The sequence below is a fragment of the Pectinophora gossypiella genome, chromosome 5, assembly GCF_024362695.1.
Source record: "Pectinophora gossypiella chromosome 5, ilPecGoss1.1, whole genome shotgun sequence".
Lineage (NCBI taxonomy): Eukaryota > Metazoa > Arthropoda > Insecta > Lepidoptera > Gelechiidae > Pectinophora > Pectinophora gossypiella.
This window is the reverse complement of record NC_065408.1, coordinates 5147268-5172864: the sequence shown is the minus strand read 5'-3', so window position 1 is coordinate 5172864 and position 25597 is coordinate 5147268. Positions and strand designations below refer to the sequence as shown.

Here is a 25597-nt window from a genome sequence, read left to right as displayed (position 1 = left end):
ACACTGTCTCTATACTTTAATGTATTTGAATTGGCTGTGTATACGCTGAAGAACTATTATTACCTACTACATTTACGTTTTTCAGTTCAACTTAAAATGTAAACACTGAAAAATACAAAAATAAAGAGCAATAAAAAAATCTTGGTAATTCCTTACCACTTCCATTAAGTAAATAGTTTGGTGGATGTTCCCATTTCATTGTGAATAACTTTTAACTACTAATACTGTTACACAGAATACACTATCACTATTATCACAGACACAACACCCTTAATTTACTTTTTTTTCAGTTTTCATTCGCGGCCGGCAGTTTCAGTTATCGGAACACTACAATGCCTACACATAATGCGCGCGCGATTGGATTGAACTGGCGGCGGGTGGTACGGTCGCGAGCGCCGGCACGTACTGTCGGCATAGCGCTGGCACTTCGGCCGTGTTGAGTCTATGACTCAGCAACTATCATGCGAATAATAATATGACCCCTGTTACAACATAAAACTCACAATGATAAAAAAAAAGCCTTATCACTGCCTGAGCATGCTAGGCATCAGTTTAATGATTAACTTTATCTGCAACAACTTAATGTTTGTCAGGAAAATCTTTGGAAAATGCTGTTATTCTTTTGCATATCACTTATCTAACACATGACTTTGGTAATTTATTTAAAGGAAACATAAAAATTCATATTCAGTGTTGCTGATAACTGAACAGCAGTCTTACATAAGACAGAAATATGTATTATTATATGTAACGTAATACACTACTTAATATAATACTCTTTCTGATTATTTTTTATTTTTGGTTCTTATTGATATTTTTTTTGATTACTTCATCTTTCTTTCATTTTACTGATAGTGATACAAGGATGAAATCAGTTACTTCATTAAATTAGGAAACTATTTTTATTTATTAAAAATAATTGTACTTGCTACATCAATATACCTACGTTTCAGTCAAGCAAGAAAAGATAAATTAATATGTAGGTACTGCTCGTTCCGATATATTGAGCAAAATACAATTTAATGTTTTAGGACATATAAATAGAGTATTTTATAGAAATTGAGGCTATGTTTTATACAAGATTCAGTCTTTATAATTTTATAATTGTAAATTGAATTGTTTCTTAGTTGAATTAGCAATTGATCTTAATAAGTATAGTACCTACCAATTATTAAGTATTATCACAGAGTAGCACATGTAGTGATTGAATGTATATCTTTGGAAATAATTATAGAGGTCTATTTATTTGTACTCTCTTGTGTAAGTTGTTTAATTTTATTATGTGTTTTGATTGTAAGTTACATGTTATTCTGTGTTTTGTTTTATATTTATTACTGTGGTGTCCCCTATATAATAAATATTTCTCTCTTTCTAAAACACCTCAACATTACATTAATGACAATCACACACTAACTATTATAATGATTCTCACACCACAAACCATTATTGTTAAATACATTAAAAATATAAAGCTTACAGAATTATCAAAAATATAAATTGCAAATTATAAAACTTAAATAAACTGTGCTACAGTAGATTTTCCATTGCATTTTTATTTTGGTCTCAAAATATAGCACAATAATACAGTCACAATAGTTAATACAACTTTAGCAAAGTAACATTTTAACTATTTAAATCTCACACAAAGAAAATAAGTATTTGTATTGAAATTTATTGAAGCATTATATTATTCAATTTACTAAAGTAGTAACATTAATTATTTTTATATGTTTAAATATATTTTTACAGGGATGATGTTGGTAAAGCTTGTACTTAAAATAAACTAAAAAAAATGTCTTTTATGATTTGACTGATTATATAGACCTAGAAGTACTAAGTATCAAGTAAGATTATTAATTCCCATGCTCATAATAATACTACATGAGTTACTAAGTGGCTGGTAGACAACCCATTTAATATTGCATGTAAAATGACCATGTCAGAGCGAGTGAACTTATTTCAAGGCTAGCAAGTGGAGACAAGAAACAATAAGAAAAATTTGAAATTCAAATTGTTTTGTAACAACTTATTGCGATACTCACCTTCGTTTTTTGTTTATTTACAGATGATTCAGAAGTAAATGCACTGTATAAATTCACAATTAAAGTAAAGAAACATCCTTAAAATACAGAAGCAATGGAATACAACATTTTTGATTAAGATTTACTGAAAGCAATTCCCTATTCAAACACTATGGATATAAATACATTGGAATATTTCACTGCCCAATTAAAGTTTAGTATTCTCTAATTTCTAATTTGAATGGAATGTCCCAGTTACCAGTAGATTTTACAAAAAAATTGAGAGCTAAAAAATAAAATTCACAATTTCACTCAATTATTGACATTTGTATTCCTGACAATGACGTTTACCATAGACATTTTCATTTTTTTTTAATTTATCATAGATAGTAGAACTATTGTTTTTTGAACTGGCAACAGAGTAATTTAAAGCAGGCTATTCACTCGAGTCTGGGATCGATGATTGAATCACCGATTCTCATAATTCATTTACAAAGTTACAAGGAAAAAAATAACAATCGTTAGCGCTTAATAAACATAAATGATAAATGATTCAAAAAAACCTAAAACACACTACTACTACTTTGCATAGCATCTGCGTTGCGTAGCATCTGCGGTGTTAATTGGTTGATAGTGTGAGAAACAGTGTGATTAGAGAAAGATATGATGTAAAAGACGATATAGTCACTAAGATTGAGAAGGAAATGTCAAGTTGTTTGGATAGTAGAGCGAATAGAGAAAAATAGAATTACGAAAGTCGTATATAAAGCGAAGGTTGGTGGTAAGGTTGGCAGAGGAAGACCTAGAAGGACGTACATTGACCTAATTGGAGCAAGAGACCTGTGGCAGGATAGAATTTAATGGCATTCCATTGTATTTGCTTACCCCTGTGGGAAATAGTTTAGAACAAAAATGAATAATCGTTAAAACAATATCTACAAATACTTGCTTAATCGACCCTAGTTCGAAAAGTTGTATTCCTTGGGTGCTTTTCTACATCGAGCTGTTCGAAAAAAAGAACAAGAATTTTAATGGTAATGTGTCAGCAATATAAATATGTGTATTCAATACATAAAATAATAAGCTGTAGGTAGTACCCTATAGCAACACGCATGGGTCTCCGGCGGACTACTCCGATTATTATTTATTACCGGACTATTATGGTAATTTTTATCCAACCCAACTCTGTCAAACGACAAACAGACTAGCAGACTAATGACGGATCCGAAGTGTCCGTAGTATTATTTGTATTTATTTGTTTAGTAGTTTGCGCACTACATCCATCCGCCATCAGTTCTGTCAAACAGTACCTCGGATCAGTTTCCAGTCCATCATTAGAAGGACTCGGATTGGATGAGAATTGGAGTAGTGACGCCCTTGCACTAGTACTTCGGTAGTGGATAAAAAAATAAGCATCATATATTTTTTACTTTATTAACAGAATCAGAGCCTCCAAGTACATTTGTGGTTAACAGGCCACAGTAACCAGGCCAAAAATATTTAAAAAATGAAACAAATTTTAATGTTTTGAAAATTGGCAACATTTTTGCGTTGTCTTCTGAAAAAAAATCTACAATGGCAGATGCAAAGCAAGGTACAAAATTTATAAATTTTTCGTTATTTTTATAACTTCTGAACATTTTCTAACATGTTTTTATATCCCTAATAAAAGTATGAATGCAGTCAAACAAAAATATTTATTGATATATAGTAAATTCGAAAAGCACACGCTTCAGCATCAACATATTTTTTGTTCTGTTCTTGCTATTTCTTCTGCATTTTCGATCACAGTGAATGGATTTACGCGTCATCGTGTTAGGAAAGGCTAAAAATCGTTACCTATATTAATTTGGTTGACATATAAAACGTGTTCAGGGCCATGTTATCTGTTGATGTGATTCTGTGCATAATTTACGCGGTGGTGCCAGTATGCCAGCCCTCTCTTTATCAATGTCATGTTGTGCATATTTTTTGCATGCGTATATATAAAAACTTGTATGTATTTCAGCATGTTTATTGTTTGTTCTATAGCAAACATACTTGAGATCATGTTTTCTCAATCAATTGTTCAAAATAATAATGCAGGAAAAGATGTTGGCCTCTAAAGTGATAATTACTAATTGTTTGTAAATATGACACTCGACTAATTGCAATAAGAGTCATTTTATGTAAATTGTCTGGGTCCATTCTCAATTTGGATATTGAAACATTGAATGGTAGGATTCTGATTTAAATGGTTTAATCTCTTTTTCTTTTAGGAAAAACACCAATTGAGGACTTTTACAATGGATCATCCCAGTCACGGGTGGTCCTTGCTAAACCCAGACTTGGAGGCTTTGGATCATCGAGCTTTGCCTCCAGTTCAAGCAGTAAAAGCTGTAATCCATTTGGTATGTTTTGTTTCACATACAACTTAAACATTTTCTGAACATAACTAATATTAAGAGAAAAGTTATATTATTGAAAAACTCAGTAGCCAAAACATATTTTTGAGTGTACTTTAAATCTTAACAATGATGTTGTCTATGTTCCAGGCTCTGTATTACGTCCATCCACATTAAAACCGGGCAGTAATCCATTTCTCAAAATAACTGACACTGAAGAAGAAAAAGAAAAGGTAGAAAGCAAACAGGAAGAAGATAACGTAGATCGATTGAAGGACTCCCAGGAGGAGGAGGAAGCTCCTAAATTTGTTCCCTTAGGTTCTGCCAATGTGACTCCCAGGACATCAAACCCTGTGCCAGCACCGGCTCAACCGACTACGGCTAGTTCGTCATCAGGGTTTGTGTTTGGCCAGAACTTGAGTGAGAGAGTAGTGATACAAGAGAATGTCAATAATGGAGACATTGCCCCAGTAGACCACAGCTCTACCAATGGCACAACTGACTTGCTGTTCACAAGTGCTGCTGCCTCTGTCAAGGATAACCAGGTCAGTACAGTACCAACTATATCTTGTTATGTTTACCAACTGTATGTACTATTTTCATGAAAAATAGACTTTGTTATGTTAAAAGTTTATTATATAAGTTTGCATATTTGCTAGGATCTCCACAATATTATCTCTAATAAATAAGTCTTAGCAGAGAATCCTAAGTTAGGTTTAAGGTTATCTTTAAAATACTTGCATAACATAGTTCTTTTACCTGTTTTATTTTTTCCTGTACCACTATAACTAAACCTCCATTTACAATGTTAAATAATAATTAATTGGTTTTATTTTGCTAATATAGGTATTTCTTAGTTTTATCTGCTTGTGTGAACTTTGTCCCTCAGATTTAAGTAGGTTTTTAGTACAAAAATTAATGTACGTACACAACATATTTGATAAAATAATAGTAATTTGATGAGTCAACATGGTTGTTATACTAAACTCATTATTGATATAAAATGTATGCAATAGCAGAACATTTTGTGAATTGATATTTCATCTACATTGCTATTGCTTACAGATGTATATTCAATGTTTTTGCATGACTGCTATAGTAGGCTAAGGGGTTATATCTTCAGTAACATGACAGACTGTGTATGTCCATATATCTTATTATTACACATACAGTCGAGACATCAGTCGTGAGGGACGCGACAAATAAACTTATTCTATTGATAACGCGACAAGCAAATGTTCCACACTTCTGTTTATTGTTTTATACATTCCTGGTGCGTGACTGCGCGATAATTTGCTATGCAGCTGTGAGGCTCTCTTACTCAGTGGGAGCCAGACACTGGGATGCCATACAATGAACCCCAGCATGTCATAGACCTTCCTCCCAGAAAAGAAACTGGATCTCATCAAGTGGATTGGTCTGGAGGAGGATTTTTAAATTAAGGACTTGGTCGAGATAGACCTCACAAGGTCACAGTGGCCATGCGGATTGCGTCGGCTCGAGTCCTTTCTATTTAATGTAGTAATAAATTGTGATGATTGGTTGCGCTAACTAATAATTCGATAAGAATCACGTGCAGTTTACTGGTGTATTACGCAAAGAGCAATGATGTTATTACATATTAAAACCTTGTCTCTGTTATGAATGTCAGCTTGTGCCAATCATTGGGACATATTTTGTTGCCATTGCAGGAGGAAGCGGGTCCGAGCTCCCCTGGGCCGGGAGGCGCGGGGGCCGCGGGGGGTGCGGGCGCGGGGCTGGCGGCGGCGGCGGCCGCGTACGAGCGCTCGCACGCGCGCCCGCCCCCGCCCCCCGCCACCGCCGGCTGCAACATCACCGGCGAGGAGGGCGAGATCAACGTCCTACAGGTACGGGCTTAGACAAAAAAAATACGCGCGAGGAAAATACTTTGAGATTCCTTCCTCCTGAATGACGTATGAGTGATAGATTAATTTAATTAGCGTTTTATTTATTTAATGTTTGGAGGAACAACAGCTAAAGAATACGCTAAAAGACTACAGACAGACAGAGTGCGCAACAAAGGTTACACGCTGCAAGTTATATATTTTGATGGTATTTGTGGCTCAGATCTCATGCCGGCTATTCGCGTGGGAGGCGGGCAGCTGGCGCGAGCGCGGGCGCGGCGTGCTGCGCCTCAACGACGCCATGGCGGGCGGCGGCGCGGCGCGGCTGGTGGCGCGGGTGGCGGGCTCGCTGCGGGTCGTGCTCAACACCAAGCTGTGGCCCGACATGGTGGTGCAGCGCGCCGGGACCAAGTCGCTGCGGATCACCGCCGCGGACGCCCAGCAGCAGGTCAAGCTGTTCCTCATCATGGTGCGTTGGTTACTTCTTATATTAAAGTTGGAGGTCAACTATACTGTACAACCTGCAACATTTGGGTTCGCAAGGGCTCGCACCTTCCGTGCCCTTTAAAGAACCTAAAACCGAGAGTCGCCGTCGGTGGATTCGTCGCCGAGGACATCAATATCATATTTAGGTTGGGTAATATTGTTGCTGGCAAGTGAAATTGTATTGTATAAGAAAGCAATTTCATTACTGACTCGTGAATTTCAATTATTACGATCCTAACTTTGTGCACTCTCATCGAAATTTTCATACAGGCTCGCCGTTTTAAAGTACTCTTGACCTGGATTTCCTTTGAACGATTCTGAACTTGTCTAGATCTTTCTCTTCACACTTTACGCTTCATAAAACTGTTTCGTTAGTCTTTCATTAATTCTCTACATGTTTGAATATTAATTGGGGTTTTTAATTCACCATTTTTGATTTCACAGGGAGCTCCAGCTGACATAGTGCAACTATACAGAGCCCTCTCGGCGCGGGTAGCGATGAGCAAGAAGTCGAGCAACTGCACGGTCAACTCCAACTCACAGCAGGCGGCAGAACGCCTCGAGGCCGCCGCTGAAGACGACGAGTTCGAGGACAAGGCCGACCACGCTAGCGACAAGACACAGCCCTCAGATAACGATAGAATAAACAATAAGACTGAAGAATCCCCCACTAACAACGACACGAAACCGCTGAAAAGAAAAGAACCAGTCGAAGAAGAAACGTCACCCAAAAGACAGTGCCCCGAAATATTAACAGAGTGATACACACACAAACTCGCTTCTTTTGCAGTGTAATGTGATTATGTGGACAATGTTATTTCGACTCCCGCTAAAAGCTCTGGGTTCAATGAAATCTTATGTAAAAACTAAAGAGATATTATGTAGGAATATTTATGATTAAATTAGTATAGCATAATCGATTGTTGGTTGATTATTACAATGAAGATCGATCTCCACGTTGAATGCATCTGAATAGGCACAATTATAAACCTTTAATGTTGTTAAATTACGTAGCGCGTCAAAAAGGGTTTGCCCTTTTGTTTTTGAGGATTATAGAATATTTTCAAATAATTTCATTGTTGGAACAAAATATCTCTTATGCTTATAAAAGCGGCTTTACAATAGGTTTAACATTCCAATTATTGCAAGTGAATACATTGTCGTAAATAATATGTTTATTTGGCCAGAGCAGATATATGATATGGTTTCATTTCTTATCATAACAATAAATGCAATTTTACATCTAGGTATCTATTTTTTATGTTTAACCTGTCTGTGTACCTCTTAACTAGCTTCATTTCTGTCTATTTATGCCTCATAAAGTATCTAAAAACCTTCAATTTGATTAAATTTTCATAGAGCTATTAGCTTCCAATCACTACGTTGACAGTGTTGACACTAAGCGCTTATTAGGGAAACAACATAATTGGCTCTCTAATTACCAATTTGTTATAATGGACCCTTTGCGAAATTAACACCTCGGTCGGTATACGGCTGTTGTAACAAGAATACAGAGTGTATTTTTTACATGTGACATTGCTAGGATAGTATAGTATGGATTGCTTAATTTGTTTTAAGAAATCGATAACATTATTTTGTTGTAATGCCATTTTAGAGGGAAATAAAACACAGTCATAACATTATATCAATTTTATTCAATTCTTAACTTTAAACATGCTGTATATAAGGTCATTAATATTGAATCACACATACAATATAAAGCGTTGATGAAAAAGAATATTGTGGCATTTCTTGTTTGTTTTAAAATGGGTGAGGCCATCGTTACTTATCAAGCTTTTCAGGCTTTCAGGCCTCATTTCGATGCATTGGCCAGAGTTGCTTACTATAAATTGGTTCCTAAACCAGAATCTTACTCGAAACATGTTCTTCATTTTTGCTATCGGATTGTAGTATGGATTATAGTCGTGACATATAATTTGCAACATTTTATCAAAGTTGTTCAGGTGACAAACATCTCGATTATAATTGCGTTTACAAAGAGAAACGTAATTAATCTTTATACATTTTCTACAGGCTCGGCATAGCACTGATCAGATTGTCAACACGTTGTTTATCTTGTTGACTACACTGAACACGCTAGGGAAACAGCTAACATTCAATAAAAGACACGAACGCATCGACTTTATTATTAGCACCATAAACGGTTTGTATGAGTACTATTTGGGCGCCATTTTCACCTAACTGGCGCCCAAAATGGGACTTAGAATGTCAAATATGTGTTTTACTTTTGGATTAGTTCTATACTATTTTTATTGTTCAGGACCAGTTTTCGCGCCTCAAAATTCTTATCATGAAATGGTGATGAAATCGAATGCTGTGGTAATGAAAAGACTTCTGCGGTTCTATATTTGCTGCATTTTCGTTTGTGGCTCTTTATGGACCATATTTCCTCTTGTCAATAGAGCTATGGGCGTTGAAGTCAATTTCACTGGTTACTTCCCATTTGACACGAATAATTCGCCCGAGTAGGTATAGGTAATTGGACTTATTTTATCTCAAAAAACGTAAAATGTGTAGTCCTTAATCTCGATGAAATGTTTTCAGGTTCGAAATAGCCGTCGCTTACATGAACATTTTCATAACATTTCAAGCGTATGGTAATGTGACTATGGACTGTACCATTGTTGCTTTCTATGCTCAAGCTAAGGTACAGCTTCAGATTCTCAGATATAACTTGGAACATCTTACGGATTTCGACAAAACTGAGGAGAAAACGAATAATCATAATTGTGCACATAAAGATGAGAATGAAGAGTTTAGACGTCAGTTGCATAAAAAGTTTGTGCAGTGTGTTAAACGCCATCAGACAATTAAGTGGTAAGTACTTAGTCACATGTCTACAAGTTAACTTTGTTGCAACTACATTGTACATACTTAGCTACTTATTTTTTTTAAAGTGTTTTTAGTCGGTTAGGTTCTAAATATCCATTGAGTGGTAGAACTATGACACCGAAATGGGGGATCATATTTCATAATTAATTTAATTGCTTTTGTAATGTAGCTTACCTATTATCAAATGAAGGAGGGAATTTATAACTGACGGCAGTATTTTTTTTTTTTACTTTTGATGGGTTTGCTCTTGGCCGTAGACTTGTCCGAAGGCATTGACGAGACCTATGATGGAGCTCGCTCGCCCAGAAGATCCTGTTCACTCTAGCCTTGAAAGTACCTGGGTTATAAGCATTCGGAATTACAGAAGACGGCAGAGAATTCCAATGCCTAGCAGTGCGCGAAGCGCTTTATACGAGTAGTTGGGTTATCCACCAACTAGGGATGGAACCCGGCCGTACTTCTGGAAGTCCGAAGATAAAAGGGGGATGGTGGAATGAGCTCGTATAGATCGCGGCACACTCCCCGAAGTGCAGTCTGTAAAATACCGACATACTGGCGACTACGCCGAAAGTATCCAAAAGATAAGCACATTATGTCGGAATTACATGTACTTAAGTAAGTAATTTTATATTTTCTTTTATTTCAGGTTCGTTGTAGAAATCGAAGACATATTCGCCGAAGCTTTGCTCTTTCAGTTTTTCGTTACGGCGTGGGTTATTTGCATGACGGTGTACAAAATTGTTGGGGTTAGTGATTGTGTATTAATCTCGTACTTACAGATTATATCAGGCACATTTATTTAAGACTTTGTTTATATTTCAGCTCAGTTTATTTTCAGTGGAATTTGTTTCGATGGCGATGTATCTCTGTTGCATGTTAGCTCAATTCTTCATTTACTGTTATTACGGAACTCAGGTGAAATATGAAGTAAGTATCTTTTGGTAGGATGTACGAAAAACTTGTAAAAATAATACTTAAGTACTATTATAAATAATTGTAACTGGGTACCTACTCCATCGCTTGACCCCAGTCAAGTCTTTTTTCCCTTAAGTTTCTTAATATTTCGACACGTAACATTGCGTGTATAAAAGTTCAGTTTTATTTCTTATACAAAGTCCAACTCGCACGATACACGACGAGGTACCTATTTACATTAAGGCTACGTTCAGATGACAAGCGCTCAACGCGCGTTTTGATAACGCGCGTTTACAACTACATACATTTTACGCGCGTTAGCATGTGTACAGCCTGAATAAAATGTATGTAGTTGTAAACGCGCGTTATCAAAACGCGCGTTGAGCGCTTGTCATCTGAACGTAGCCTAAAGATCAAATGTGTTTGTAACATCCGGATTTAAACAGACCTCAAAAATCAGATTTAGGTAAAAGCGATTGTCAGTAGAAAAGACGGGACCACGAAAGTTACGTTATTATTTGACGCAACTTATTGTAGATTGCGATTTCCCAATTGTAATGTTGATGGTACTGTTTTGCCGATGTTGCCGTTTACGGTAATCATGGCAATCATTATTAATATCCTTTCGTCAGATTGTGTTCTAGATGTTCTCAGTTATTGATCGTACAAATACTTATTCAGAGCGAGTACTTGAACCAGTCGTCGTACTGCGGCCCCTGGTTGCTACTGTCGCCTGGTTTCCGTCGCAAGATGCTTATTATGATGGAAAACTGCAACCGTCCTATCACACCGCGCACTGCTTACATCGTTCCGATCTCTTTGGAGACCTACATTGCGGTAAATCGGTTTGGTATTCGTTTAATTAATAAGTCACTTAGGACTTACGTATCCACAAGCCTTGCAGTCAGTTTACGTAAGCGATTACGTTACGATTACGAAAATAGTTACCATCAGAGACGTATGTCTTAGACTTAGACGTAGGTATGTTTGGAAAGCCTTCATACACCTTATGTCTAGAAGATTTGCGTGTGCAGCATTTTCGATAGAAACTTAAAAAAGGGGCAGATCTAATCGATCGACATGTTGTTTTAAGTAAGGTGGTAAGGCTCAGATGCCTTTTAAAATTCAAAACCTTGTGTCTGCATAGCAAGGGCTTGAGGAGGATAAATGGAGAATGTTAAAGAATTTCTGGATACCTATGTTGTAATACAGATTGTACTTACGTAGGTAAAGTTTATCTATCATGCATGACAGTAGGTTCATAATAAGATTACTTAATGGATATTCTTGTTTGTGTAGTTGTCTTTTGTGAAGATCAAAAGAACGACAACGTGGTAGTTGAAAGTTTACAAATGTTTGTTCAACAATGCTGTATAATTTGGAATGCGTCTTATAAAGTGAATCTACTATCTGTCAACATGACGGGATGGTATTAACATTTTATATCATTTTCTATTCTCCTCCAAAAAGCCTCGAGTTGAATTTCCAGAGGGGATAATTTATAGCGCAAAATATATTTAACTTTTATATCTTACAGGTGTTAAGAGCATCCTACACACTCTTCACATTCCTGGACCGGAAACACGAGTAGAACAAATGTAGATACCTATAATACCTATTGATGTAGAGTATCTAGAATGTAGATAGCGTCGCTTTCGCTCAGTTCGGTTTATGGGCACAACTTCCTTTCTCAACAGGACTCTCTAATCTGTTTGAAATACAGGAATAAGCAAATTAAGATTGTTTTATTTTTACTTTGGAAACTTTCGAAGGATTGCCGTAAAATTCAATTTTATCGCTCGATTTTTATTCCCAACGAAAATCTGGATCGTGAAATTGATCACTGTTTGAATTATTGGCTATTTATCACGAGTTTACGAGACGCTAACGACGCGGCGACGCCAGTGTTGCGTCGCAATCCACGGAGCATGCTGTGTAGGTACTTTATGGTTGGGGCCTCTTTTAGAAACCGTCAGCAGCCGCGCCGCCCGTGCCTTCCTATCGATGAATGATTTGTTTTGTTCCAAACATTTTCATCCAAATTACTTTATCTATTGTCGGAATCCCAAACAAACAAACATTCAGGTCACCCAAAAATAACTTTATCCTATATAATTTATTCGCCAAAACATGTTCGTAAGCTTGCTATTATTTTAAACACCGTATTTTCGGTTCGCTTAAAGTTGAGCGTTGCCGGAGAGCGTCCGCACTGACTCACGCGGGCTCCTCCAGACGCTCCGGGAGCCCGAAGCGCGCCTCCGCAGTGCTCCGGACGACGTAAGTGCCGAAAGTCGTGTAAAAAGTTGTATCCGCCGGACGCGAATAGCGCGCGAGTGCGCGTGGAATTCCGTTTATAAATACGCGAGTGCGGGAAGAGAGGGCCGCGGCCGGCGACCGGAGTTGCCCGGCGCCCCGTGACGCTGGGCGGCGGCGGCGGCGGCGCGGCATGCTGCGGCCGCGCGCGCGCCGGCGCCGATGATCTTCACGGGCGGGGGCGCGCGGCGCCGCGCCGAGCCCGCGCCGCGCCTGCGGCCCGCGCCGCGCCCGCCGCAGCCGCGACACCCACCCGACTATGTGAGTCCACCACTACAGACTCGTGGCTTCCACCGACTGACACCGCACGGTTATGATTGGCGATCAAATAGAATAAGTTCACTCTTCACAAACGATCGCACTCCGTCATACTACTGACTGTCGCGACTGTTTATTTACTCACCCGTTCATTCATTAGCTATTACGAAAGTGGAGATGTTTTAATTTTACAGCATCTTATGTTTTCCTTGAATACGCGGTCAGTTTATTCGTTTATAATTTCCTATTTTCAATGTAAGTAAATACTTGTAAGAAGCCTGATATTAATTAAGATTCAATAAGTACCTACCCAGACCTTTACCAAATCTTCGACGTAACTTGTACTAGTTTTCCCTCCCCGGGTTGGAAGGTTTGACAGGCAGTCACTTCTATAAAAAATTTGACCAGTCAAATCTTCAGATTAGTTAAGCGGACCCCGTGAAAATGGAATAACGCTAGGGAGATGACGATACGTTTCATGGGCCATTTACGAATAACCACATTGTTTTCATTCTATGCATTTATCTTGAATCCTCAATGGGTACCACATGCCTGAAAACATAAGTGTGTATGATAGGTACCTACCTATGTATCAAGATGTTTTCCTACAGTCTTGGCATTTACCAACACTAGGTTTTGTTTTGGCCGGTTGACATAGAGATACAAATCGCTGACGCACAAAAGCGAAGAATAGTACAAGAATATGAAGTCGTTGAGAAGGGAATGATACCTGAATGACGCATACGATACGAGTTCCATCAAACGGTTATTGTGGTTGCGCAGCCGCGCGGTAGTTCCTCTATTTATATCCATGCATTTACCGTGCGATACCGCAACCTTGATGCTCCAAACATATTCTTCCTTTTACATAGGCATTTACTTCCAATGGAATTCAACGAACGGCGTACTATGATTAGTTATTTTGATCTAACACATGTAAACTAGATAAACATACAAAGTGGGTTTGTTTTTCTTGGTGAAGATAAAGTTCGTGAAATTAATAATGACTGCAAAACAATGAGAGATAAGTAATGGAGCATGCGGTAGTAAAGTACTATTACAATGCACGATAAACAAGCACTTACCAAGTTACAAAGTAGACACATGCCTACTCTAATTCTAGTAATTGGTTAAATAGCTGTTACGTAGAGAATTCTAACAGAAGTCAAGGCCATCATGAATCTTCCTTCCGAGTTCAGGTAGTACGTAATTAGTATAGCTCGAGCGATGAACGTGTAACTGGAAATCTCCTGAATGAGTAACTGTCTCCCACGTGACACCTGCATCCGGGTAAGTATTAGAATATGACAAACGTATTCTCAATTTCGGCCATTCGACATGAAACTATAATTCAATACACTAATCACCGGATCCATGCCAGAGAATTCATAATAAAGACCTTGGGCGTCGCGCTTTCTATGTATCGATGCATGTAGTACCGTGTCTTCGTTTGAATGGGAGTAGAACGCGACCGGTGACCGTTGGCCATGGCATTCTTGTACGCGTGAGCTGGTGACGTGGAGTTGGCGATGTGTCTGCGTACTCGGGAACCGCCGCCTGGACATGTTGTCGTGGTTTTGGGTATGTTGCACCTATTTCTCAATCTGTACGTACAATTTTACCTGTTGTAGGCACTAGAGTACAAGAGACGATGCCTCTACTGCCATTTTAGAAATTGATTTGATGAAATAAATCCCAAAAGATAAACGGGTAGTGATAATGAGCGTAGCGAGAAACTGTGGGGCCGTTAGTGTGCTTTGAAGCAGATTTAGTCTAGATTTAGACATGTTGCGAATATAAACTCTATGGTTGGCTGAGGAGAACTCTTTTTACGAGCTGATTGAGTGCCGCCCCCGCGTTGCCGCCCCCCTCTAACGTGACCAAATTGTTGGCAATCACTCAAGCCCCAGCAATCAGTGTTGACACCTCGAAACAAACTGTAAACAGAAGATCGGTCCATGTGTTGTAAAACTTCTTATTTTCATAAGCATCCACTGTGTTATTGACTAGCATTATCCCGGCGCCGCTTGCATTTCCCTAGCCATAGAGGCAGCCAATCAACTCGCGACACTAAACACTTCAGGACCCCGATACCGACCCCGCCGGCGTGGTCGACGATTTCCCTCATTCAGCGCTTATCGCTATCGACCCACTAGGGTCGATTAATTCTTTCAAATATTCTTCCTCTCAGACGACGCCCTGAGCCGAGGTTCGCGCCCAACTGGGCACCCTCAGGCCTGTTGTCTTAAACATTGTACCGGGTGAGAGCCTTCAGCGCTCCCCATTTGTCCGGCCAAGTAGTTAATGCCATCTGCGGCAAATCTACAATAAGTCACGTCAAAAAAAAAGCTTGCATTTCAAATTTGCCTTTAGCAGAACCATCCAACAGTTGTCGCTTATAGCTGGTCTTACAAATCTTGTAGTTTTTTGGGGACACATCCCTCAGCGCTCCCCATTTGTCCGGCCACGTAGTTAATGCCTTATGAAGCAAACCTACAAAAAGAAAACTGGGGACACATAGACCGGCTGCTTTGGGAATGGTTTTATTTTTGGACCGGTGGAAACTACATTAATCACCAATCTTTGGATTTTAGAGATTGTTAGCGAACAGACAGATCAACACCATTTTATGATATCTATGTCGAAGAAAAAGCCATCGAGACAAAGCTGTTTCGGTTTAGCGACGTTTCTAAACCAGTGTATGTGTAAATAAATTAAAAAAACCTTCACCAAAGTGTTAATAAAAATGGATAAGTACGGTCACGAGTACTAATATGTATACACTTTGCAACTATGTCACATTAACTTTTTTGACATAATAAGCCGTAAGCCTCATTAAATGTCAAATATGATAGTGCGACAGGGTTCTAAAGTGGGTACATGATATTGCTCATGACTGTACCTATTATTACTATAGCTATGAAGTACACACATACCTACGCCATCCGTATGTCAAGTCCATTAGAAAAGACACGATCACGATCACTCTGTCGGTTTTACGACATGCCCGGGAAGATACACAGCTGAACGCGTTCTATGTTTTTATTCGCTCCCGCTTAACATAAACAAATACTTCGCATTAATGTTTCATTTCCTTCTCAACGGAGACGTAGCGGAAAACATGAAATATACTCGTATTTATGTCAGAGCTTCGAATCACTTGTTTTACTTGAAGCGCTTCATATTTGACGAAATCAAAACATCTGGGCTGTCAAAATGTGACAAGTGATGAACATTCATCCTCGACATTCATACGCAAACATATAACTTAGAATCAAGAAGAGCCGTGATGATCGCAGTATGTTTGCTTAGGCTATCCTCTTCAGAATCTACCTTACATTCGCTTCATATTTTTCATTTTTCGCTTGATCCTTGCTTCATTAACAAACTACTTATACCTAGTTCACTCGCTCACTGATTGATTCGCTCATCCCGAAATCTCAGAAACTACAAGTGCCAAGAGGTTAAAAATTTGCATAGGGGTTGTTTTCACGGCTGACGTTTGTGCTTACTTATGCGGGATTTTCGAAATTTAATCCCTAAGGAGGTAAAAAGGAGTGGCAAAGTTTGTTACAAACTTCTATAGTTTTAACAGTATGGTTTCACGCGAACGAAGTCGCGCTAGTAAATAATAATATAATAAAGTTGGATTATAATAATGCAATGACATGTGTTTTTTGTAACACTTATTTATTTATTTATGCTATCTAATAATATGCCATAGTTCACAAGGACTTCCAACGTAAGTAATTGACCCTAAAGGGACCAATTTTAGAGCAAACTATAATAATATAAGAGAATAAAGTTGGTAGTTATTAAAAAATAGGGTAGTAGGGCTGATGGGGTTGGCAATCCACCGCACAACCCATACGAAGGAGAAGATTAAAAATAATTGGTGTTATGTTCCAGCAGTGGTTCCCGGGCGCGGGTAGCGGCGACGGCGAGGGCGAAGTGCGTCGCTCCCGCGGCAAGCGCATCACGCAGCGGCGCGGGGCCATCAAACACCACAAGTAAGATGTCCAAAAGCAACCTTACTTAGATACCAATACATGTGGGATATCAGAATTAAAAGGGAAAATTACCTTTACTCCTTCTCTTTTCTCCTTTTTTACAAATACAAATGCACCTTTTCACTCCGACTCCAACAATTATAGATAACTCTAAAAAGAACTTCCTTCCGTCCCATTCATTAACCATTCTAAATTCATACCCTTCCCTTCTAAATTCCCCATTCATTATCCTTCCATGGTATTCTATTCTCTGTTACTTTCTTATCAATCTTACGTTCCGTTCTACTCGCTTTCCTACATACATAAATAAGATCTTATTTCCCGTTGGGGTTGGCAGAGAGCGCGGAATTCCATTTACTGTCTTGGCTTCTTCCATTTTTATGAAAGGTTTAAAGTGCAGTTGATCTGGCCTTTCTATGTAACATCCTGGCTCTGATCGCGGTGTGTACGCAACAATCACCAACGAATAAATATAAGGACTTACTAATACGCAGTTTAGTATACCCCGAAAGCAGCACAATTGTAACAAATAAAAACTACTCAGGCGCCTGAATCGCTCGGCTGAAAAGAAACGACAGTAAAAACTGCTTAGGATTTTGTTTAAACTCACTGTAGCTTTGAAGATTATAAGAATACGATTAATAGGTACTCACGAGTACAAAATGAAACCCCAGTAAGAATTCATGGGATGCCTATATCTCCTAATTATTTCAACAATACACTATTGCAAACCCACGGAATTGAAGAAAGGGGTTACGGCTAAGGGAGCGCGCCACGCTCGCCATATGAACAAATAATTCATACTTCAACTTAACCTCCACTCGTCCGCTAATTTCACGACTCAAGAAGCTTCCGCGAAAATTGCATCAAAAGGTCGTCTTGTGCATTATAACCTGCAGAACAAGAAGACAAAGATCCCTGCTTGTCACAGGAAAGCTAAAAACCTTAGTATGATCGGCTATATATCAACAAAATATTTTTTTAAGTAAGTATACAGAATCTTACTAAAATTGCAGCCTATCACATAAGTAATATATTCATTGCCGGTAATGTGGCCATATAATTTGAGAAGCAGTAGAGCTATAGTAGGCCTAGCCTAGTTATCTGTTGCAGCCGGACCTGCATGACAACCGCGCCGCGCGAATTATATCGAACGCTTGGACCAATAAACGATACGAATGCTATCTACGTAGATGGACGTCAAACGGCTACAGGTCGAAGCGCTCCATATAATTTGTCATGCAGACCCGGCTGGAGTAGTATTAAAAGAGATTGGGTTGAATCGGCAATAGCGGTTCTCATACAAATACCATAGGGAAGATCTATGAGAAGTTCGTACGTATTACTAGATTACGGGACCACGTCACATCCAAAAGTGTTATTGGGAGCAATTTGTTAGTAGAACCAGACACTCCTGCGTTTAACTCAATTGGGAACAAATCAACAACATTGGGTTGATTTCGTGGAAAAAGTGACTTATTTCATCGTCAGAGATTCGTGGGCGTCAGTTAGATATGAGCATTATATTTCAGGTACTTACCTACCTACACCAAGTCTTCGTTAAAATTATTTGATTTCATTTTTATATTGTGAACTGTTAGGGGTCGTCTCGTCTTATTCAATGGTTTAAACAAAAAAGTTGATTCCAAAATAAAATCTATTTGACAATGTAACAGGTCATTGGCAGTGTGTTGTCGTTGCGTCCGTTTTGTTAATCGTTTTAGATTCTTTGCCAACAAACTATCTTTTGAAATTATATGATGTGTCTGCGTTCATGTAAACATTCTCTTCTGTTTTAAAAGGCGTAACAACAGATAAAGTTTCTTTGTTTTTTTTTTACCGAATTGCAAAACGTAGTAGATACCTACCTACCTATGTAACGTCCTCCGTGGTCTAGTGGTTGAGCGTTGTGCTCACGATCCAGAGGTCCCGGTGGGGACAAATCATAAAATCACTTTGTGATCTCTAGTTTGGTTAGGACATTACAGGCTGATCACCTGATTGTCCAAAAAGTAAGATGATCTGTGCTTCGGAAGGCACGTTAACCCGTTGGTCCCGGTTATTACTTACTGATGTAAGTACGTAGTCGTTACATGAGTTATATCAGGGGCCTATGGCGACTCAGTAATAACCCTGACACCAGGTTTGATGGGTTGGTAATCCGCCTCACAATCCACACGATAGAAGAGGAGACCTACCTATGTCCTACGAACTATAGGAGGCTACCCTTTACTTGCGTAGTGATTTATAATTTTCTTTGTCTTACTTGCTTATAAAAATTACGCAAGCGTACAACGTGTGTAGGTTTGACAGCTAAGCAAAATTGAATCCAATTTTGCTTAGCTGGTCGGTAAAACTTAGCTGGGTGGTAAAACACATGGTCGCAATAAAACATTTCTATTTCTATTTCAATTTTCAAATAATTCGATTGTTTGGCCTGGCCGTGAATTTTTTTTTGTCCTTTGTGATACTAGATGTAGTGTCTGCAATGTTACTCAGAACCCTGATACCGACCCCGCCGGCGCGGCGTGGTCGACGATTTCTCTCATTCAGCGCTTATCGCTATCGACCCGCTAGGGTCGATTAATTCTTTCAAATATTCTTCCTCTCAGACGACGCCCTTAGCCGAGGTTCACGCCCAACTGGGCACCCTCAGGCCTGTTGTCTTAAATTTTGACTGGGTGAAAGTCCTCAGCGCTCCCCATTTGTTCGGCCAAGTTAATGCCATTTGCGGAAAATATAAGTACTATAAGTTAGGTCAAAAAAAGTTTGAAATGACGAAGCAGCGGGAAAGGCTAGTTAAATATAGTGTACAATTGATTTATGGACTATTTTATCATAAGCCACTTGATTTATGGCATTATGGCTAAGATGTTTCGCATCAAAGTTGGCACAAGAAACACAACTCGCGTTTTAGCATTCATTTTGGAAACAATATGGTTCAGCCAGTGCCAATACAAAAATGCAATTCGAGTGTCACTTTGTACCGAAGATATACCGTCACTTTGTAGTGAAAACAACATTTAAGCGCTTTTTTTGAAATAATCACGCCCTGATCTGATTTTTGTTAGCAAAACCTCGCATCAGACACACTTACTAATTTCAATCCAAGTCTAAATTGTAGTTCTTTAATCTTAGGTTTTACCTTCCGGGCTTAGCACCGTAAGCGCGTGACTCTTTCTCGCCTCGACATACACCCGTCACTCTGTCACAATACTGCACAAAAGAGACAGATGATCTCTGTCGCGGCGAGAAAGTGTCGCGTGCTTACGGTCCTAAGCCCGCTGGAATATGGATATGTCCGTTCGAATTGGTCTCGAACATAAAGCAACACGGACCTCTTTGTCGCAGAAAATCACGTTAGAATGTGATTTAAATGATTTTTGTTTTTACACTCACCCGTGCTTAGGGAAACTCACAACGAAAAAATTAAATCTAAAAAAAGCGACGTCGGCATAATGACGAAACATAGATCGAAAGAATTTCGCATGGACAGGAGGAGGACTCGGTGATGTAAGGGTTAACACGCTCGTCCCGACTTGACAAGAGCGGGTTCAAGTCCCGTCTGAGTCATGTGTCAACGCCGATTTAATTTTCTCTTTGAGAGTGTGATTTTTATAAAATACCCTTACGGAGTAATTTTATTTTTATTCGGAAGATTAATCTTTCGAACGCCGGAACGCGGATCTCGACCAGACACAATGTAAAATCTATTGTGTCTGGTATCTCGGCATATGAGAGGTTAACAGTCAAATACAAGCAGAAAATCTACAAACTATAAGATTAAACAACGCTAATAAGAAATCTCCACCAATATGATATTAATTTACGCATTGATCATCAACCTATAAGGCGATGAAAAAGTAATGGGACGTATATAGGCCGAGAATGGTTTTTATTAGTAAGTACTTAATTTAAAATCATAAATAAATAATTCCTATAAGTAATCGTGTTCGTTGTAAAAAAAAACGATATTATATACTTAGAAACTACTACTTACTTACTTAAAGATACTTAAAAGAGTCTTTTTGTAATTATTTCTTTTTATTTTAGTGCAATAAAGTGTATTTGTTTTGTATTGTACTATTTATAGCATCTATACCCATTCGTTTCGGGATAACAAAGTAACTGAGAATTTACTGCGATCAGGGTAAGAGCAATGTTATGGCTTCCGTAATCAGATGTTATGCTAATAATTTTGAAAATACGAGACTTATATTCCCATCAAAACTGATGTTGATGTAGACATAACTAGCCTCGTAAAATAAAGTAAATGTTTACGGTAACCGTTTTAACTCAACAAACTGTAAGACCTAAAGTAATGGCTATAGAATTGCTGAGGAAATAAAACACTTTTTATGAAATGAACGAGGATTCATATTGTGTCTATAATACGAGTATAATTATAAGCACGCAGTACATTAAAGCTGAACTGAAAATACATCAGGAAACGGCCTCTGTGGTCCAGTGGTTTGAGCGTTCGGCTCACGATCTGGAGGTCCCGGGTTCAAATCCCGGTGGGGACATATCACGAAAATCACTTTGTGATCCCTAGTTTGGTTAGGACATTATTAGGCTGATCACCAGATTGTCCGAAAGTAAGATGATCCGTGCTTCGGAAGGCACGTTTAGCCGTTGGTCCCGGTAACTACTTACTGATGTAAGTAAGTAGTCGATATATGAGCGATGTCAGGGGCCTTTGGCACCAGGGTTGATGAGGTTGGTACTCCGCCTCACAACCCGCACGATAGAAGTCCTTACCTACTCTTGCTGCGTTCTGAACGCTCCCATCAGGTATCGCTTTTATGTACTTATCTTATCTAGCCTAAAGTGTTCTACAGCTGAGCAAAGGCCTCCCTCCATTTCTTCCAGGACTCTCTGCAGTGCTTCTTACGGCCAGTGTGTGTTCTTACCTATTGAATTTAAATGTGGAATTCTTCTTTCCATTCCAGAATCCACGAAGTGAACGGACACCGGTTTGTGGCGAAGTTCTTCAGGCAGCCTACATTCTGCGCGTTCTGCAAGGAGTTCCTCTGGGGTTTCGGCAAGCAAGGATACCGGTGCGTGGTCTGCCAGACGGCGGTACATAAGAGATGCCACAACAAGCTGCTCGGCAAGTGTACCGGCTCGCCCGCCTACTCTGAGGCCACTGTGGTGAGTAGCAGTGTTGCCAACAGTTATATCAGATTCGACTTTTAAAATCACTAGAACACCACTACCTAACAAAACAATATTCCACAATCATCATAATCTAGCTAATTTAGTTAAAACCTCCAGTCTTAGTGAAAAAAAAAATACAAATTTGGCAACACTCTGAGTGAGTAGTTACAGGGTGCGGTGCGAACCCTCAGCGTCCACATATTTCATCATAATTTTCTTGAAGTCATAGCAAATTAAGTATGAAAATGTAATGGACAGCTGAAGTGGCTTAAAAGTAATTACTTTTCTACCTCTGAAATGTTTAATTTATTTTTACAAAACACTTTAATTTATTTCGAGACTTCGATACGGTTGCGTAGACGCATCATGTGCTGCCATCTATGATTTTTATAACGAACTATCATGAAAGCTTTGTTGTGAAAAGCTTCGCTATGGTAGATCCACCGGTATTATTATCGAAGACATGCGCAAGTATAGTAATGAAAAAAACATAATATAAGTTAGTTAGTTGTTAGTTAGTTCGACGAAGCCTGTGGTGGATGCCTAGTCTCTGTTTTTTATTATTATACTTACTTACATAAATTAAATCGAATAAAACAATTAATTCTACCTTATATATAAGTTATAATCTATTTTTAGCTTGCGAGTCCAATTATCCTTCTACCGCAAGTAGGGGCCTTAGTTGCCTGAATTAAATAAATATTTTAAAATATAAATATAAAACCAAACCAGTGGTGGATGCCTAGTCATTTTGTTTTTTTTTTAATAAAAACTTGCATCTACCTTACATAATATTATTAATAATATACATATTATAATAACATTTATATATTATGTAAGTAGATGCAAATTTTTATTAAAAAATACAAAACAAAAAGACTAGGCATCCACCACAGATTTGTTTTTTTTTTACATGCGGATAAAGATAATGTAATTGTCGCAGTACCTGCGCGAGCGCTTCAAAGTGGACGTGCCTCACCGGTTCCGGCCTCACTCGTTCATGTCGCCGACGTTCTGCGACCACTGTGGAGCGCTGCTCTACGGGTTCTTCAAACAAGGGCTCAAGTGTGAAGGTATTGGATCCGAAGTTTTCTAAAGAATACTACATATTACCTGGGTAATTTTTTTAAAGTGCTTCTATAAGTTTTAATGGGCAATGCCCAATGCAATGTTTATTATTACTTTGAATAAATAAAAAAAAAAAAGTAATTTCCGTGGCTTAAACAGTTTTTTACATTGTATCGAAGGGTCTGCAAAACCGTTATATAAAGCTAACACTTTAAAAAAATATATATACTTACAAAAAATACGGTAAGAACCAAAATTACATTTAGAGCACTATTACAAAGACAAAATTTTGCCTAATTAAAAGAAAATATTATAAACTAACCGCCTTAGTAAGTAAGCAATAAAAAATACACAGGTATTTGACGTGTGCGTTACCCCAGCAAGAAAGTATCTCCTAGAGTTATATGAGTAGAACGTATAGTTGGTGCCTTATCTGCTGTAAATGTGCCCCCACATAAAAAATGTGTGCCCCCTGTCGTTTCGAAAAAAAATCGAAAAAACGATTCTTGCTGGGGTAACGTTTTTCTAGCAGGAAAATTCTAAACGAATGATCGGAGAGAGAAAAACTGTGCATGGCCAGATAGCTTATATGTGTGCCAAAATGTGCCCCCAAAAATAAAATCTGTGCCCCTTCAGATTTTCGAGATATTGCATTTCCTGCTGGAGTAACGTTTTGATGAATAGTATATCTCTAAAACCATTGCATGTGCCCCTGTAGAATAAACATACGCGAGTAGCTCTTAATGTGTGCCCCTTTGTGCCCCAATTAGATTTTAGAAAATATTTATAGTTTTCAAGTTATCGCGGTTTTATGAAAACCCGAAAAAACATCGCAGCGCCTAAATGAGACAAGGCATAACTTCGCTGAAAACTGTATTCGGTCTTTCTTGACGCTAATAATAACCATACAAAGTTTCAAAAATGTTCATGCATGCGTTTTTGAATAATCTTGCTAAAAGTAAAAACGATGGTGTCATAACTTTGACGGCAAAATACAAGGAACTGGCACAATCCCAGATGTGTAGGTGTAAACCAAAATCTTGTGCCTTTAGTCAAAAATATATGGTGAAAATATTGAGCTTCAAATGTTACGCATTAAGTAAATATAAACAAAAAACCAAAATATGTAAACAACGGCTGGTTATCCGACCAAATTTGAATGACTACTAAAAAGCGACGGATTCATACATATCGATGACCTTCTTTACTTTACTCACTAACCGGCTCACACGTGTTGTGCCTGAGTACACTGAAGTAGAAAAGTAATAACTAATAAAATAAAGTTGTTATTGGATTATATTTTAATAGCTGTTTCTATGACCTTACACATGATTAAGTACATTTATAAGAGCCATTTTCAAATAAAATGTACATGTGACTAACATGCTCAAAATCGTGACCAAACTGTTTTGTGACATACCTGTATTTTTATACTAATGTAAATAATAATTTCCACATCAACAAGCTGTTTCATTTATATAGTCACAAGGTGCATTTAATATATTTTTTAATTAGCCCTCAAAACTTTTGAACGCGACTGTAAGGACAACAGCTTAGGTATAATACGTCCAATAAAGAAGGTCCTCGTTAAGTATGAATCCGTCGCTTTTTAGTAGTCATTCAGATTTGGTCGGATAACCAGCCGTTGTTTACATATTTTGGTTTTTTGTTTATATTTACTTAATGCGTAACATTTGAAGCTCAATATTTTCACCATATATTTTTGACTAAAGGCACAAGATTTTGGTTTACACCTACACATCTGGGATTGTGCCAGTTCCTTGTATTTTGCCGTCAAAGTTATGACACCATCGTTTTTACTTTTAGCAAGATTATTCAAAAACGCATGCATGAACATTTTTGAAACTTTGTATGGTTATTATTAGCGTCAAGAAAGACCGAATACAGTTTTCAGCGAAGTTATGCCTTGTCTCATTTAGGCGCTGCGATGTTTTTTCGGGTTTTCATAAAACCGCGATAACTTGAAAACTATAAATATTTTCTAAAATCTAATTGGGGCACAAAGGGGCACACATTAAGAGCTACTCGCGTATGTTTATTCTACAGGGGCACATGCAATGGTTTTAGAGATATACTATTCATCAAAACGTTACTCCAGCAGGAAATGCAATATCTCGAAAATCTGAAGGGGCACAGATTTTATTTTTGGGGGCACATTTTGGCACACATATAAGCTATCTGGCCATGCACAGTTTTTCTCTCTCCGATCATTCGTTTAGAATTTTCCTGCTAGAAAAACGTTA

At 38.3% G+C, this 25597-nt stretch overlaps 4 protein-coding genes across 5 annotated transcripts in view; 3 read left to right on the top strand and 1 right to left on the bottom strand.

Annotated features, from left to right (window-relative positions):
- The window catches only part of LOC126366590 (kelch-like ECH-associated protein 1B), a 54104-nt gene extending 51762 nt beyond the window's left edge, over positions 1–2342 (bottom strand). Inside the window, exon 1 of one of the 2 annotated variants that reach the window (XM_050009751.1) lies at positions 2043–2342. Coding sequence is in view for 1 of the 2 variants with exons in the window: in XM_050009750.1 (XP_049865707.1) it covers positions 157–199 (43 nt within the window). In the remaining variant the exon portion in view is untranslated. Of the gene's footprint in view, positions 1–156; positions 319–2042 lie in introns of those variants that run through there. The other variant, XM_050009750.1, reaches the window with a different exon arrangement.
- Positions 2343–3506: 1164 nt separating this feature from the next.
- LOC126366623 (ran-binding protein 3) lies at positions 3507–8002 on the top strand. Its single transcript, XM_050009808.1, has 6 exons — positions 3507–3615; positions 4280–4411; positions 4556–4950; positions 6097–6273; positions 6494–6739; positions 7201–8002. The coding sequence occupies exons 1-6, from the start codon at positions 3597–3599 to the stop codon at positions 7516–7518; spliced, it is 1287 nt and encodes a 428-aa protein (XP_049865765.1). The 5' UTR covers positions 3507–3596; the 3' UTR covers positions 7519–8002.
- A 1040-nt stretch (positions 8003–9042) lies between these two features.
- LOC126366930 (odorant receptor 4-like) lies at positions 9043–12115 on the top strand. Its single transcript, XM_050010274.1, has 6 exons — positions 9043–9242; positions 9322–9594; positions 10256–10355; positions 10432–10536; positions 11206–11361; positions 12062–12115. Exons 1-6 carry the CDS (start codon positions 9073–9075, stop codon positions 12113–12115), a joined length of 858 nt encoding a protein of 285 aa, XP_049866231.1. The 5' UTR covers positions 9043–9072.
- Positions 12116–14554: 2439 nt separating this feature from the next.
- On the top strand, positions 14555–23711 carry LOC126366663 (putative protein kinase C delta type homolog). Its single transcript, XM_050009867.1, has 5 exons — positions 14555–14676; positions 17005–17105; positions 22058–22259; positions 23209–23410; positions 23473–23711. The coding sequence occupies exons 1-4, from the start codon at positions 14659–14661 to the stop codon at positions 23359–23361; spliced, it is 474 nt and encodes a 157-aa protein (XP_049865824.1). The 5' UTR covers positions 14555–14658; the 3' UTR covers positions 23362–23410; positions 23473–23711.
- The last annotated feature ends 1886 nt before the right edge of the window (positions 23712–25597 follow it).

Bases quoted from the DNA above. Each gene is read 5' to 3' on its own strand.
- LOC126366623 (XM_050009808.1), top strand. The intron at 4,951-6,096 runs GTCAGTACAGTA...TTGCCATTGCAG, and splicing joins CCTCTGTCAAGGATAACCAG to GAGGAAGCGGGTCCGAGCTC. The intron at 6,740-7,200 runs GTGCGTTGGTTA...TTGATTTCACAG, and splicing joins TCAAGCTGTTCCTCATCATG to GGAGCTCCAGCTGACATAGT.
- LOC126366930 (XM_050010274.1), top strand. From the start codon at position 9,073: ATGGTGATGAAATCGAATGCTGTGGTAATGAAAAGACTTCTGCGGTTC. The intron at 10,356-10,431 runs GTTAGTGATTGT...TTTATATTTCAG, and splicing joins CGGTGTACAAAATTGTTGGG to CTCAGTTTATTTTCAGTGGA. The intron at 10,537-11,205 runs GTAAGTATCTTT...ATACTTATTCAG, and splicing joins GAACTCAGGTGAAATATGAA to AGCGAGTACTTGAACCAGTC.
- LOC126366663 (XM_050009867.1), top strand. The intron at 17,106-22,057 runs GTAAGATGTCCA...TTTCCATTCCAG, and splicing joins GGGGCCATCAAACACCACAA to AATCCACGAAGTGAACGGAC. The intron at 22,260-23,208 runs GTGAGTAGCAGT...TAATTGTCGCAG, and splicing joins CCTACTCTGAGGCCACTGTG to TACCTGCGCGAGCGCTTCAA.